The 15,495-nt window shown below is 38.6% G+C and overlaps 1 protein-coding gene across 3 annotated transcripts in view; it reads right to left on the reverse strand.

Moving 5' to 3' along the window:
• Positions 1 to 1,799: 1,799 nt before the first annotated feature.
• SLC35F2 (solute carrier family 35 member F2) overlaps positions 1,800 to 15,495 on the reverse strand; it is a 68,148-nt gene continuing 54,452 nt past the window's right edge. The window contains exons 2-8 of one of the 3 annotated variants that reach the window (XM_088842910.1): positions 15,161 to 15,336; positions 12,313 to 12,440; positions 7,014 to 7,173; positions 6,022 to 6,178; positions 5,420 to 5,472; positions 4,226 to 4,380; positions 1,800 to 2,975 (exon numbers count right to left, since the gene is read on the reverse strand). In XM_088842910.1, the coding sequence (XP_088699036.1) occupies positions 2,790 to 2,975; positions 4,226 to 4,380; positions 5,420 to 5,472; positions 6,022 to 6,178; positions 7,014 to 7,173; positions 12,313 to 12,440; positions 15,161 to 15,336 (1,015 nt within the window). In that variant the 3' untranslated portion in view covers positions 1,800 to 2,789. The remainder of the gene's footprint in view (positions 2,976 to 4,225; positions 4,381 to 5,419; positions 5,473 to 6,021; positions 6,179 to 7,013; positions 7,174 to 12,312; positions 12,441 to 15,160; positions 15,337 to 15,495) is intronic. The other 2 variants (XM_055422955.2, XM_055422956.2) reach the window with 2 other exon arrangements.

Raw genomic sequence — 15,495 nt, forward strand, 5'->3', positions numbered from 1 at the left:
TGATTATATGCACAGCCTTGCAGCATTATTATTTAGTTTCTGAATGTCATTCATAGCATTGCTTCTTTGGAATCCTGAATTCTGAATTTTAATTTGAGATGCCTAGACTGGAACTCCTCTGCCCCTTTCCAAAGGGAGCAAGCAAGGAGGAACACCAGGATTAAGGGCAATAGGTAAAAAAAGAGCAGGGTAAGACAATTTACTCCTTACAGACATCAAGAGCCTCTTGATAAGGGTGAAAGAGGAGAGTGAAAAACCTAGCTTAAAACTCAATATTCAAAAAACTAAGATCATGGCATCCAGACCCATCACTTCATGGTAAATAGATGGGGAAAAAGTGAAAACAGTGGCAGATTTAATTTTCTTGGGCTCAAAAATCACTATGGATGGTGACTGCAGCCATGAAATTAAAAGACACTTGCTCCTTGGAAGAAAAGCTATGACCAATGTAGACAGCGCATTAAAAAACAGAGATACCATTTTGCTGACAAAGGTCTGTCTAGTCAAAGCTATGGTTTTTCCACTAGTTGTGTACAGGTATGAGAGTTGGACCATAAAGAAGGCTGAGGATCGAAGAATTGATGCTGTTGAATTATGGTGCTGGAAAAGACTCTCATCCCTTGGACTGCAAGGAGATAAAACCAGTCAATCTTAAAGGAAATCAACTCTGAATACTCATTGGAAAGGCTGATGCTGAAGCTAAAGCTCCAATACTTTGGCCACCTGATGTGAAGAGCTGACTCTTTGGAAAAGATGGGAAAGATTGAGGGCAGGAGAAGATGATGTGAACCTCGAATGAGATGGTTGGGTGGTATCACCGACTCAGTGGACATGAGTTTGAGCAAACTTCGGGAGATATGGAAGGACCGGGAAGCCTGGTGTGCTGCAGTCCATGGGGTCACACAAAGAATTGGACGCAACTTAGCACTTGAATAACAGACATGTATCTGCATAAAAGACCTTACTTTAGATCAGACTCTCCTTAAATGTTCTGAACTGGGACCAAAGACAAAGTTCATTAATCTCACTTCACTCAAGAAGAAGTGAGATGACCAAAGGACTAGAAAGATGATAAAAAGCTGTTGACATGGAGGAGCTCAACCTGTGGTGAAAAGGGACAAGTGAATGACAAGCACCTCAATTCAGTAAGTGTTATAAGGAAGATGTGAATAAGCAAGGGCCCCTGGGAACATAAAGGAGGGGGAGACCCAGCCTAGACAGCCTAAAAAAGGCTTCAGAGTAGCTCAGATTCATTTGAGCTCAGACTCAGAATACTGGATACTGAGTAACCAGTGGGATACTGTCACCTGAGATTCTCCGTCTGTCTGTCTCTGTCTGTTTACCTGCTCAGTTGTGTCTGACTCTTTGCGACCCTATGGACTGTAGCCTGCCACACTTCTCCATCCATGGGGTTTTCCAGGTAAGAATACTGGAGTGGGATGCCATTTCCTACTCCAGGGGATCTTCCCAACCGGGAGGGAACCCAAGTCTCTTGTGTCTCCTGTGTAGCAGGTGGATTCTTTACCGCTTGAGCCATCGGGGCCACTTCATCACTATCCCTGTAGATACAAGTTTGTTGTTAATCAAGGTATTTTAAGAAATAATCAGTGTACTCATCAAACTGGAAGTCTTCTCCAAAGAGTCAAACATTTTAACATAACCTTTTTCCACTCACTGACAATTGTTAATGATAAAGAGTGAAAACCAAACATCAGTTTTAACTGGCTGCAGGAAATGAAAGATTATTTCACTTAAAAAAAGTCTCCTTAAAAAATTCATGAAGGTAATTCAAAAGTTTTAGATGTTTATCCCAGCAAATAACTTGGGAGCTCGCTCTGATTTCCCCTCCATTTTGACATAGCCCCACATAGATAAGGCTGCCCCACCTTAAGAAGACATGATTCTAAAAAGTTTTGTATGAGGAAATCTTGAATATATTGTCATTTAAAATCCACAAGGGGAATTAGGTAATCAAAGAAACCATACAGTAAATATATTTCCATGAGATCAAAATCTTTTAATAGTACGAATTTACCCTCAGTTTCATTTTTATATTTTTCACCCCAAAAAGTTCACAGAGTTTTTACAAAGTGGTATTCTGGCAGTTGATATCATAATGACGCTGCATATTAACACTCTGTATTGAAGAGGTATCATAAAGATCGCATGGCACATTATTTGCTAAGAAGTAGCATAGTAACAATTGAGAGAGGTTCCTAGGTTTACTGTACTCCACTTGACGGCTTCTATGGTACTCACAGTTGTATCTCAGGATTTCTCAAGTGCTGCCCCACCCATTTTCCCTTTCCTAAAAGGCCACAAGTCTTGTGGACAATAATTGGCTCAGCAAAACAAAACTCAGATGACTCCAAGTGAGAAAACCTACTCCCAACCACCCTAGGCTGCCCCTCCTCCTGACTACCTAGCCCAGCCTGGACAGCCTGAGTCTGGCTCACACCCAAGTATCTGCCCAATTCTGCTTTCCCACTTGTGCTTCTAACAGCCCAGGGTGTGCCCCATACCTTGTCTCCCTGACAGTAACAGGTATCGGGCCCGAAACATACAGAAACACAATCCTAGCCTCAGCTTCTGCTCTATTTTGGCATTTCCACTTTTGATACATGATTTTAATGTTACTTTTAAAATCCAACTGGATCAAACCCAATGCTATGGAGTGTTCACTCTGATAAGTTTCTAAGTGTCCCAAAGCAGCAGGCTCTGCTTTATCCAGGTGACAGCTCCCAGCTTCCCAGGAAACCTCAGGGGGACGTGTATGCCTTCTTCTCCAGCTATAAGACTGCAGAGTGGGTCTCCTGCAGGTTTTCCTCAAGCTTCAGTCCCAGGTTGTCAATTCCAATGCTGGTGACTGGTGGTACACTGCTTTCAGCTGGCTCTGCCGTGCGCGTCGGGGTGGAGCAGTACAGGATGAACCCTACCATGATGACGGTGAAGGACAGGATGTAGAGTCCTGAAAACTAGGAGGAGAGGATAGGCTATGGATGGTGCTCTCTCACATACACATCTTTGCTGCTGCCTTCTGTCCACTGAGCTTGGAGAGTTACCTTCTCATAATCTTTTTATCTGAAAGTTGTCCAAGGAGATACTAAGGACCAAAACTGCCCCAAGTATGTGTCCTGGTGAATGTGTGATCTCTGCCAATATTACCCAGCCCATCAGTCAACTGGGTAAAAAATCTTAGATCTCTAGGAAATGGACTCTTGCCTTTCTCTGCAATAAACCAGCTACATCCCACCTCACAACTAGCCCCACTTACTTAGTGGAGAGACTAAAAGGAAAGACCCAGATTTAGACACAACATATAACAATGGCATGAAACAATAAGAAAACAGAATGCGATGGAGAAGGAAAAGAGAAATAAAATGAAAGAGAAGAAAAAGTGAGACACATTCCCAAGGATAGAAGGAGAAACGAAATAGGTTTTGAAATGAGTATTACATAGATTGCTGGTCACCTCCAGCTGTGGGCTTCTACGAGTGTTTGGAGGTTTGAAATGTTTGTAAGAAAAAAAGTCTTGTTCCTCTTAAGAAGTGTTAGTTTCCCTGGTCCTCTAGTGGTGGCCATGTGAAATGCAATAACAGCCACAAGGAACAGCTAACACACTTGAAAGGCTTGCTTTGTGCCCCTTGTGATTGTCATCACAGGAAATAACTTAGGCCTATCAAGATCACTGTTCTGATTCACTCTGACATCTGTCACTTTCTAATGATGCCACCAAAGAGCTATAAATACTTCTTCAGGCTTAGTTTGTGAATACCACAACCAGCAGGTTTTTTGCAAAGATAATAGCTAGTTCCTATGACATAATCTTGAAAAGCAAAAATGGTTTATGCTTCTTAAGCAGAAATTTCTGGAAACACACTGAACTAGGCATTCTGAGCTCATGGTCAATTCCTGGAAATAGTGTCAATCAACACTGTAATTTCCACCCAGATCTAAAACTTTATAAGGATAGAGAAATACAGTTGCTATACCCAGCTAAAAGTAACATTATCAAGCAACAGCTGACATTCTATTTGTTCAAATGATTGTCATAGCAGGCAGGTTAACAAGCTTTATACTATGGAAAGATAGATTTCTAAGGCAATAAGAAATTCTTGCTAAGGAGATGAGAAGGTTTTATTTTGGGATCTAAAATTTTAAAGAAACCCACTAATTCTTTTACACCAGACAAGTGTTCTTATTTGAACAAGATCTATTTGCTCACCTTATAGCCAAACAGAAAGAGTCCAAAGAAAAGGCTGTAGAGGTCAGCTGTCAGGATGCCCAGGTTGACAGAAGTAGCACTGGTGACTTTTATCACCAGTGGCATGAAGCTATACAGGCAAAACATACAGAGGGCAAATGCTACAAATAGCAGGGCTGTAGGGGGAAAAATGGAATATCGAATGTTAAAGGAAGAAATCAAAAGATAAAGGATAAAGCTTGCCTGACATAAAATTCCCTGATCCTTTAACATACTGTCCACAGAGTCCCTCATTAACAGTAAGCATGACACATGAGACATACAAAGTTCTCATGTGATGTAGATGAAAAGCTTAAAATACCCAACAGAGTGTTAGATGATCAAGGCCATAGAATCTTGCTTATGGTGTAACTTAAGAGCTCTTTTCACTCCATGCTATCCACACCTGCCCAGAGAGGTGCCAATGATTAAAGGCATCATGGTTGGACACGATTTGTGTGGTTGAATTCAGAATAAAGTATTCTTAGGGTATCAAAGACAGTTGTTAGGGTCCTATCTTTTGTTCATCCCATAAGAGAGCTAGTCATGTGGGTGCTGACTACTTAGTATCTGCTTCACAACCACTTCTCCAACCTCACTCAACACACACACAGTACACACACAGGAAATCTAAGTTATTTACTTGGATGAAATCATCCAAGCATGGTAAATGAATTTCACTTCAATGACAGTCATGCACTACATCCATAAGGTTCAAATCTTTCCTGACTGTCCCACTACTGCTTTCTTCCATTGTTTATCTGTGCAGATGCTGAAGACTACCAGATGAGAGAAGCAAGGCAAGGTGGTAGTGACTGCACACCATTAGATTATTTAAGTTAATACTTCACTGATTATATCAAGCAGGCAATCTTTACAAGAAGTCTGAGGACACGAAATACACATTTAATTGAAAGCTAGTGTGACCAAAGTTCAGTCTTATTCAGAATTCCTAGTAAAGAAAGGTTATTCTTGGAGATAAAGATTAAGGATTAACTTTTATGGGGGTTCATTTACAAGTTCTCAGAGAAAACTTGGCATAAACCACTATAGTTTTCTGTGTACTAAATTACTCTGTGATTTTATATAAAAATGCCTAAACAGTATTATTAAAATATTTATTTCTTGGTGTGTGTCAGGGGAAAGACTAAAAATAATTATTATATATATACATACCAATTTTCCAGTCCCAGTGAATGCTGGCAATATCCTTATATTCCACAATCAATCTGTGATTAAAACAAGAGATCTTTATATAAATGTTCACTGTTTTATAAACAAGTAAGTTACTTCAAGTTTTAAGTACTTCACTTTAGTGCTTCAGCTTTTAAGGTGATGAATTATGTTGACTTTAGGTTTTCATAAAATATTTTTTTAAAAAAACTATCTTTAATTAAATGACAAAGAATAAAACTCAAAGGAGTCCATAAACACATTTGACACCCTTTGAAGCACTGTTTAGTGGTAGTCAGATACAGGAGGGAAACATGATATTATGAATAGGAAGTTAATATTTTCCAGGAATAACTGAAAAAGAAAGTCTTCACTGAAAATATAAAGTCTAATGAGATTATAAGCAGGAATCTTAAGCATCAAACATGTGTAAAAAAAAAAATGAGGCATAATTATTGACATTTCAACAATCTTCTAAGAGATATTTAGCAAGTTACTGATTTCAAATATGAATTTAGGCCAAATAAACAATGAATGTTAGTAGCTGGAAACTGTCTATGACATATTTGCTAATTTTGTTTTTAAGGATATGTTTAGAATCTTACAGCTGTATGCCACTGATAATTGTTCCAAACAAGCCCACCATTCCTAAAAACTCCTGTCTGCTCAGCTTCTTCACGATGTATTCTTCACACACATTAGAAACAGCATAGAGGGAAGCTCCAAGAAGGACCAAGATGTCACCAATCAGTACATTATTACCTATAGAGAGATAAGCCATAAAAAGGAATACATTGTCACTAGGGAAAACTCTCCAGCTTGCTTCCAGAAGTTTATCTGGCTCATAATCATCTAATTAAGATTTTACAGAAGAAGAAACCCTGACTTTTAAAAGTTTAAAGACTCTTACTCTTCTTACTTTCTGGCACAATTCTGCTTTCATTTTTCTTATTTTGGATCTTCAGGAGACTAACAGATTGGAAGATGGTGGTGTATACCATAATGTAAAGGCCCAGAAAATGATTCTATGACATGGGAAATTAATGTAATTTATTAAAGGGAATTCACTGAAAACTACAGGGAAGCAAGGTAATTTTCTCAATCAAAGGAGACACTGAAGTTGCTTGCAGATTGGGGAAATTCATAGAGACCTTATTTAGATTTTATACTATGAACTCTCTCAACCTTGACATAAAGAATATCAAAATGTTCTCATCTACAGAGTAACTGAAATGGAGGTCATTTAGTGAACACAAAGTGTCCTTTTTGATGGAAACAAAATGTACAGTAGGGTTTCCAGCAACTAATCTAAATATATGGGCCAAAAGAAGATTATTGCAAATATATAAAGAAAGTTCTCTCTCGGGACACAAAACAAACTAGTGTGACAAAAAGCAAGGCCTCTGGGCAGGTAGGAACATCGACTGCTTTGTTTAAGTAGTCAGAGTACCAGAAGCAAGCAAATCTAAAATAAAAATTTTAAGATAGGTAATCAGGACATGTTCTCTGCCTTTTACTTTATCTTTGCAAAATAAAAGTGAAGACATAAGCAAAATGTCTTCTGTGACTAAACCAGAAACAAGTAACACAGTCTCACCTGTATTGTCTTCCCTCCCTGCTAATATGTCTGCACCAACCATAGTTCCTACACCCAACAGACAGACAGCCACCGCAATGAAGTGGATCACTCTGTATCTTGCATAAAGAATAAACCACGAAAGAGCCATCAACACAGGAATCCCAAAGCAATCCAAAAGCTGCATGAAAGGAGAAATAAATACCTTAAAAAATCTCTCATTAGTGAAAAGATGACCAAGTAATAACAGAAATCGGTGTTTATTAAGCATTTATTATTGCCAGCCCTGTACTAAATACTTTATCTGGATGAACTCATTTAATCCTCAGAAGAACTCTATGAAACTGGAACTTCAACCTCCATTTTACCCATGAGGAAACCAAAGGCACAGAGAGGTTAAATGAGTTGCCCAAAATTACACTTAAAAGTTTGGGAGTCAGTTGATGAACCCAGGAATTCTGCCCAACAGCCTATGCAATTTACTTCTACACTCTCACTTGTGTTTATCCTTAAGTCCAGTAGACATGTACCCATTCAGTCAATAAATATTTAAGTACGTGATATGTGGGAGACACTAAGGGAGGAGGTGGAATGTTAGACAACAAAAGAGGCACAAAGTGGAGTATTTAGAACACTAGACAGAGAAAAATCACATAACCAATGTTTAATTGCAGTTGGGCTTAAGAACTACAAAAAGAACAGGTTATTATGAGAAAGCAAACAGACACCATCTCCCTGACAGAGTGTCCAACCCCACCATACAAGACAGATACTTGCTCACAGCAAATACTCTCTCTCATCTTCATCATATACTCCTCCACCACCTGTTGATCCTGGGTCCAGAAAATACTTGCTACACCCCTGATATTGCCAGTCTGAAAGGCAGGGGGATTAAGAGTGCCAAAATTATAGTAAATCCAAAAACGGTGCAAGATAAAGGAAAAAGAGATTTCATTCATTTGATTCTCAAAGGCACACATATGTAGAGTGCATTCAGGGATAAAATACATTCCTTTTACTAATAATGTTCCTGATGTTGCTATTTGATTGCTCATCCTGTTCTTTTTTTAACCTTGTCCCTGATGCGCTCTGTATCTATTTAGTCTTGGACAAGGCAGGCCCCTAAATCTCAGCAGCTTGTTTGATCCTGTCCACAGTTGTTTACTGACTGCCTTTCATTGCAATGTCAAGTATAGGAATGGGCACTTTGCCTTCTGTTATTTATTCCATCTATAGAACTCTAATCTCTTAAGTGCTTTATTGAGCCTGCCTGAAAAACAAACCATTAAACGATGCCAATGATAACAGCTTGTCCTGGAAGACACCAAAAGAATCTAGCCATAGTGAAGTAATAAAATCGAAACTATAGTCCTTAAACAAGAAAAGTAGACAAAAATCACTCTAAAAACTATCACAGAAGACTCCCTATCCTCAAACTGTGTCTTAAAATCAAACTTAAACCTGCTCTATTTTTAACCATTTTTGGTGGACAATGACTGGCCATATAAGGGAGGCACCTACATCTTGGTAAGCACTCCCAAGGCCTCAGGCTCCAGCCCTGCCACTGACCAGCTGTGTGATCTCCAGCTAGTCAACTCTTGAGTCAAAATCTGAAATCAAGAAGTCAGACCAAATGATCTAAAGGTACCTGGCCACTCTAAAGTTCCATGACTTCTAATCTGGTATCTATCACAGTCAGTTATTTATCTAAACGGAATGTTTTCAAAATGTATTCCTGGTGACAGATGGCTTCTGCTTGATGCTTTCAGTTTTAAGAGCCATCTATTTAATTTAATCTTTAAAAATTATTGGCTAGATTTCTGATTTAAAAAAATAGATATGCAACAAGCAACAAAGGTTTACTGTGTGGCACGGGGAACTATAGTTAATATCTTGTAATAACCTATAATGGAAAATAATTTCAAAAATAACATGCATGTATAACTGAATTACACACAAAAAATTCTACTTTTTGAAATTAAGTAATGTTTATCTTTTTGCCAGGTTTTCTAAATGTCCTATGGACATCTAATAACAACATATGAGATACAAAATTTTAAATATATTTGTGTAGGATATGATTAATATAAATTAATTATAAATATATTATATTTAAATTATTAATGACATCATTCAAGATGCTCCTATTCTTATTTTTTTTCTGCACTTGATAAAATATTCTCAGATAGATGTTAATATGTCTCACTATGATTATATATTTTTTTCTTTTCCTTTATATTTCTTCTGATTTTTCCTTTATGTATCTTTGTTTCTTTGTTGATAAGGTATCTAATGGTTTATGTCTATCTTCTTTGTGAATTGCTCCTTTTATCATTAAAAATATTCATCTTTGCTTTAAAAAAATTATTATATAGACATAGGAAGTAAGAACCTGGAATGAGGGGGAAGGATGGATATAAACATGAATCAGCTTTGTTAGTGATACAATGGAGTATACTCTATAGAGAAGAAAATGAAATTGAATTAGGCCTTTGAGAAGGGGCTTTGAAAAGGATGCATTCTAGAAATAATAGAGTAACATGAGACAAGCTGGCTGTGGGTAGGGAATGTGTAGATGTGGCAAGTGAAATGAGAAGTAACATGAGTAGAAACCTAGGCCAGCAATGTCAATGGACACATCATGAACCACTACATTAGTATTTACAATTACAGAATGCTTGAAGGACTCCTTAAGAAAGAGGTTCAAAGACCATCCAATTTAAACCTCCACCCTCTCAGGGGGAATTCCCTGGTGGTCCAGTGGTTAGGACTCTGTGCTTCCACTTCAGGGGGCACTGGTTCCATACCTGGTTGGTAAACTAAGATTCTGCATGTTGTGTGTCCATAAAGAAACAAACAAGCAAACTTCCGCCCTTTCAGATTAACCAGACTAGAGGTTTACTCAAGCAGATAATCTGATTGAAGAATTCCAATGACAGGCACTCTTCACTGCTGGTAGGAGGTTTAGTTGTTAGATGCACTTGTTATAATATAGCTTCCTAGGACCATGAGTACTTAATTTTTGACAACCAAATGCTTAGGTTTTTCTAAGAGGCTAGGATGAAAGAAATTGTTTGAGATTAGTTTAAGGCATGAACTTTAGTCACAAAACCTCAGTATAAGTATTTTGCTTAGCTCTGTTTAGACCTGTACCAATTCAAAATGTCTAATCATCATCTGTCACAGATCAAAATTTCTGGAAATTGTAATCAAGCAGTTAAATTGTGTGTGAGATCATGAAGGTAGATGTGACTAGAAAAAATCCATTTTCTGTATTTGTTGTCTTTTAGTCACTAGGTTGTGTCTGACTCTGCGACTCCATGGAATGCAGCGTGCCAGGCTTTCCTTTTCTTCACTATTTCCCAGAGTTTGCTCAAACTCATGTTCATTGAGTTGGTGATGCCATCCAACCATCTCATCCTCTGTCACCCCCTTCTCCTCCTGCACTCAATCTTTCCCAGCATCAGGGCCCTTTCCAATGAGTCAGCTCTTTTATATAGAGTACATTTTCTATATACTTCAGTTCAGTTCAGTTCAGTCGCTCAGTCGTGTCCAGCTCCTTGCGACCCCATGAATCACAGCACGCCAGGCCTCCCTGTCCATCACCAACTCCCGGAGTTCACTCAAACTCATGTCCATCATGTCGGTAATGCCATCCAGCCATCTCATTCTCTGTCGTCCCCTTCTCCTCCCGCCCCCAATTCTTCCCAGCATCAGTCTTTTATTATTCACTGCTAAAAGTACACTTAATACTATTTGTGATGAATACATCTTCTAGGTAACTCCTGGTTTCTATGAAATTCTGAGTTTTTCATGTGCCTCTTATGATGTCTGTCTTATAAAAGATTTCCTATCTTTCCCACCAGGCTCCTCTGTCCATGGGATTTTCCAGGCGAGAATACTGAAGTGGGTTGTCATTTCCTTCTACAGGGGATCTTCCCGACCCAGGCATGAAACCCGCGTCTTCTGCTTGACAGGCAGATTCTTTTTACCACTGAGCCACCTGGGAAGCCCAGAGGACAATGCTTAGCACAGTATTAAATGGCATTCTGGTAATAATAGCATTTAATGCATATTCATATCAGAAAAATACTGAGTTTTCATTAATCATTAATCTTTCTCTTTAAATTTTCAATTTTTCCATGTTCCTTAAATTTGGAGATAAGATCATCTCTGTTTTATAGGAAAAAGAAAAGCAACAGGAATTCTCTGGTGGTCCAGTGGTAGAGACTCTGTGCTTTCACTGCCTAGGGCACAGTTCCAATCTCTCCTTGGTTGGGGAACTAAGATTCTGCAAGTTATAAAGCACAGCCAAAAAAAAAAGATGCATCAAAAGTCACAAATTCAGGGACCTCCCTGGTGGTCCAGTGGCTAAGACTGTGATTCCAATGCAGGGAACTCAGGATTCATCCCTGATAAAGAAAGTAGATACCACATGCCACAACCAACTTTTTTTTTAAGTCATAAATTCAGTAAACTGTGAAGTCTAAACCTGACATGGGAATCTATTTTACTTTCATCTCCATTTACTACACATTTTATTGTTAGCAATAAGGAGTCAGTGTTATGATACATCCCATAGTCTGCTAACGTTAAGGCAACTCTTCTTTTTTTAGGGTGTGTCACATAGCTTGCTGGATCTTGGTTCCCCGACCAGGGATCAAACTCGGCCACAGCAGTGAAAGCCCAGAATCCTAACCACTAAGGCCATCAGGGAACTCCCTAATGTTAAGACAACTTGATCAGTCATCCTCAACTCCACCAAGTTGAAAAGTACTGCTACGAAGGAACATTTTTCTTTCAATCTAATGAGAATAAACCTAGAAAAGGAATATATATAAGTTTTACTTTTGGCTACCACCTTTACCCAAAATGGCTAATGCCCTATCAGACAACAGACAACAAAAAGACAACAACCTATTAGTTGTCTTAGGTATCTACTTTACTGGTAAGACTCCAACTTTTCTGGGACACAATAGTATATTCACTTTATATACCATTTAAGCAACACACAAAACAGAACTCTTGCCAACATCACAGCATCGACTTCCAACTAAATATTTATGTTTATTTGGTAGCAACTGTTCTATTCATTTATAGCATTAGCAGTTTGGGAACAGATTAACTTGTATATGTTTTCACTAATTCCAGGAAGCCTTTCTCATTAGCACACATGTTCCACTGGAAAACTGATAGCATCCACTGTTTTTAGTTTTTTTCTGGGTGAACAGGTTCTTAAGCAAATTAGGTAAGCACATATGAGTTCAGATTCCTCTCTTAAAGCTATAAAATCCAAACTGGCCAGAGGACTCCTTCTTACCTGGACACTGGTTAGAGTTGTATACTGGTATGCTCTGACAATCAGGTAATTCGCTTCTACATCTGCTAGTCCAAGCAGGATGTACTTCCACCATTTCTTTTTCAAGATGCATAAAATATTATCACTACCTGGTTGAAAGAAATCTAGATTAGGACATGTTACTTGAAAATTATTCCATGCATGTTAATTTAGAGATAAAGACTCAAAGCTAGTGTTTGTGCTAGGCTGTACTTGGTCACTCCGTTGTGTCTGACTCTTTGTGACCCTATAGACTGTAGTCCACCAGGCTTCTCTGTCCATGGGGATTCTCCAGGCAAGAATACTGGAGTGGATTGCCATGCTCTCCTCCAGGAAATATTCCCAACCCAGGGACCGAACCCAGGTCTCCTGCATTACAGGCACATACTTTACCACTATGTACATTGAACATGGTCCCTTCTAATGTCCATTACTCAAACTCCTGCAACAGCTCATCAGAGTCAGTCAAATTTTTTTCTAATATGAGGCCCAAGCTGAGGCGTCACCATAGACCAAGTGCTCAATGAAAACACCAAAGATAAAGGAAGTAAGAGTTGTTAAATTCATTGAATTCCTTTTTCTTTCCTACTGCAACAGAAGTATAACATCCAGATCATCCTAGGAAATGAAATGTTTTCTTATAAATTTATCAAACAGACCAAAACTCTGTTTGTGGTCATTCTTTTGGAAAAGATCTGCTTTCAACAGAAAACTAAGCCAGTGGTAAGTATGGAAAAACGACTTAGTGGCATCATTGAAGAAACACCTTTTATCCCCTAAATTTTATTTATTCAAGTTAACTGTGAATCAATTCTTTGGAGAATCTAGCATCGCAAGGAGATATAGAGTTGGCAGGTATAAAGAAGGCTTTATGAGTAAGATAACCTGCAAAGAAATAAAGGTAGAGAGAATCATATTCAAATTCTGTTATTGTTCAGTCACTCAATCGTGTCTAACTCTTCACAACCCCATGGACAGAAGCACATGAGGCTTCCCTGTCCTTCACTATCTCCCAGAGTTTGCTCAAACTCATGTCCATTGAGTCGATGATGCCATCCAACCATCTGATCCTCTGTTCCCCGCTTCTCCTCCTACCCTCAATCTTTCCCAGCATCAGGGTCTTTTCCAGTGAGTTGGCACTTTGCATCATGTGGCCAAAGTACTGGAGCTTCAGCTTCAGCATCAGTCCTTCCAATGAATATTAAGAACTGATCTTCTTTAGAATGGACTGGTTGGATCTCCTTGCAGTCCAAGGGACTCTCAAGAGTCTTCTCCAACACCACAGTTCAACAGCATCAATTCTTCAGTGCTCAGCTTTCTTTATGGTCCAACTCTCACATCCATACATGACCACTGGAAAAGCCATAGCTTTGACTATACGAACCTTTGTCAGCCAAGTAATGTCTCTGCTTTTTAATATGCTATCTAGGTTGGTCATAGCTTTTCTTCCAAAGAGCAAGTGTCTTTTAATTTCATGGCTGCAGTCACTATCCACAATAATTATCATTAAATCCCAACTAGCAGGAATATCCTGAAAACACAGTCTTCCTAACATGAGAAAGCATGGAAGGCATCTATTAATAATAACCATCCCTTGGGGATTTCACTGATTTATTTACGTATCATTTTTTTAGTGGTAAAGAATCTGCTAAAATGCAGGAGATGGGGGTTCAATCTCTGGGTCAGGAAGAACCCCTGGAGAAGGAAATGGCAAACCACTCCAGTATTCTTGCCTGAGAAATCCCATGGACAGGAGCCTGGTGGGCTAAAGTCCATGGGATCGCAAACTCAGACACAACTTAGCAACTAAACACAATAATAACCATCTGGGAGTTGGTGATGGACAGGGAGGCCTGGCGTGCTGTGATTCATGGGGTCGCGGAGAGTCGGACACGACTGAGCGACTGAACTGAACTGAACTGAACTGAGAGGGACTTCACTGATACATTTACAAATCATATTGACTTCCTAAAGGTCAGTTCTTACAGAGAGGAGCAAATTCTGGGGCTATTAACCATGACATACCAGTTCTATTTACAGCTCCTACTGCTGCGAAGTCACTTCAGTCGTGTCCGACTCTGTGTGACCCCATAGATGGAAGCCCACCAACTCCTACAGCTCTTGCCAAATTTGGTGTTTTCCCCTTAGGATATTTTCCCTTTCTCATAATTGGCTTCCACTTTCTTTCAAAAGTAAGTTATTTATCCTGACATATAGGAATACCATTGATGTATTAATGTTCATATTAAAAGAGGATCTTAATCAGAGGTGAGCAACCACCACACTGCTAATTTTATCATATGCTTTAAATGTGATGAAAATAGTAGTACTGCACCCTCCCAGTCTGGGTTACCCATTGTCTTTACACTCTTGAAATCAACCTTCTGGTAAGATGTTAATTCTTTGCTTTGTTTCTCTCACAACATTTACATGCAGTGGTACTCTATTTAGCATTCTCCACTTAGCTGGAAACATATATTTTGCAAAGTGAGGTTCTTGATTTTTAAGTGTTTTTAATATTGTCTCTTAAATTTATCAACCACAAGGGGTAAAAAAAGTGTAACTTATAATGGCATTTACACTCTATTTTCCTTTTGACAAATCCTATCTTACAGTTTGATGCTACTCATTTTAATCAACAATTTCAGAGAGCTATACATAAATCTCTAGTCACTAACTTCATAGAATTCAGAGGTGTCATAACTCTCTAGTGACTTATAAAAACAGCAGTAGTTTCCTGTTCTTGATTTTGGTTTGGGCTCATGTTTTATTTTGTACAGAGCCAAAAATTTTTATGAAGATAATTTGTTAAAAAGGTAATTTGACATACCTGATTGAAATGCCAGCATCACTGTATAAATTAGAAACAGCAAGCAATAATTGATAAAGCTCTGAAGCATGGGGGTATTCACTTTATATCTTTCTGCCAAATACTGGCTGGTGATGGCTGTCCCACATATACACAAGGATAACATCTGACCTAAGGCAATTGTTTTCAAAATATTCCTGGAAAATAAGGGAGAAAATAAGAGTAACTGGTAAGTAATTTATGTATTTCACACATGCACACACACACTTCAGGGCTAAACAAAAAGGAAAATGCTAATAATTCCAGGTGACTATTTCATTTTATCACTTACTTCATAAGCGCAAAAATTAAAGTGT

The sequence above is a fragment of the Moschus berezovskii genome, chromosome 14 (genome assembly GCF_049115385.1).
Source record: "Moschus berezovskii isolate FMDL1 chromosome 14, NW_MosBer_1.0, whole genome shotgun sequence".
Taxonomy (NCBI): Eukaryota; Metazoa; Chordata; class Mammalia; order Artiodactyla; family Moschidae; genus Moschus; species Moschus berezovskii.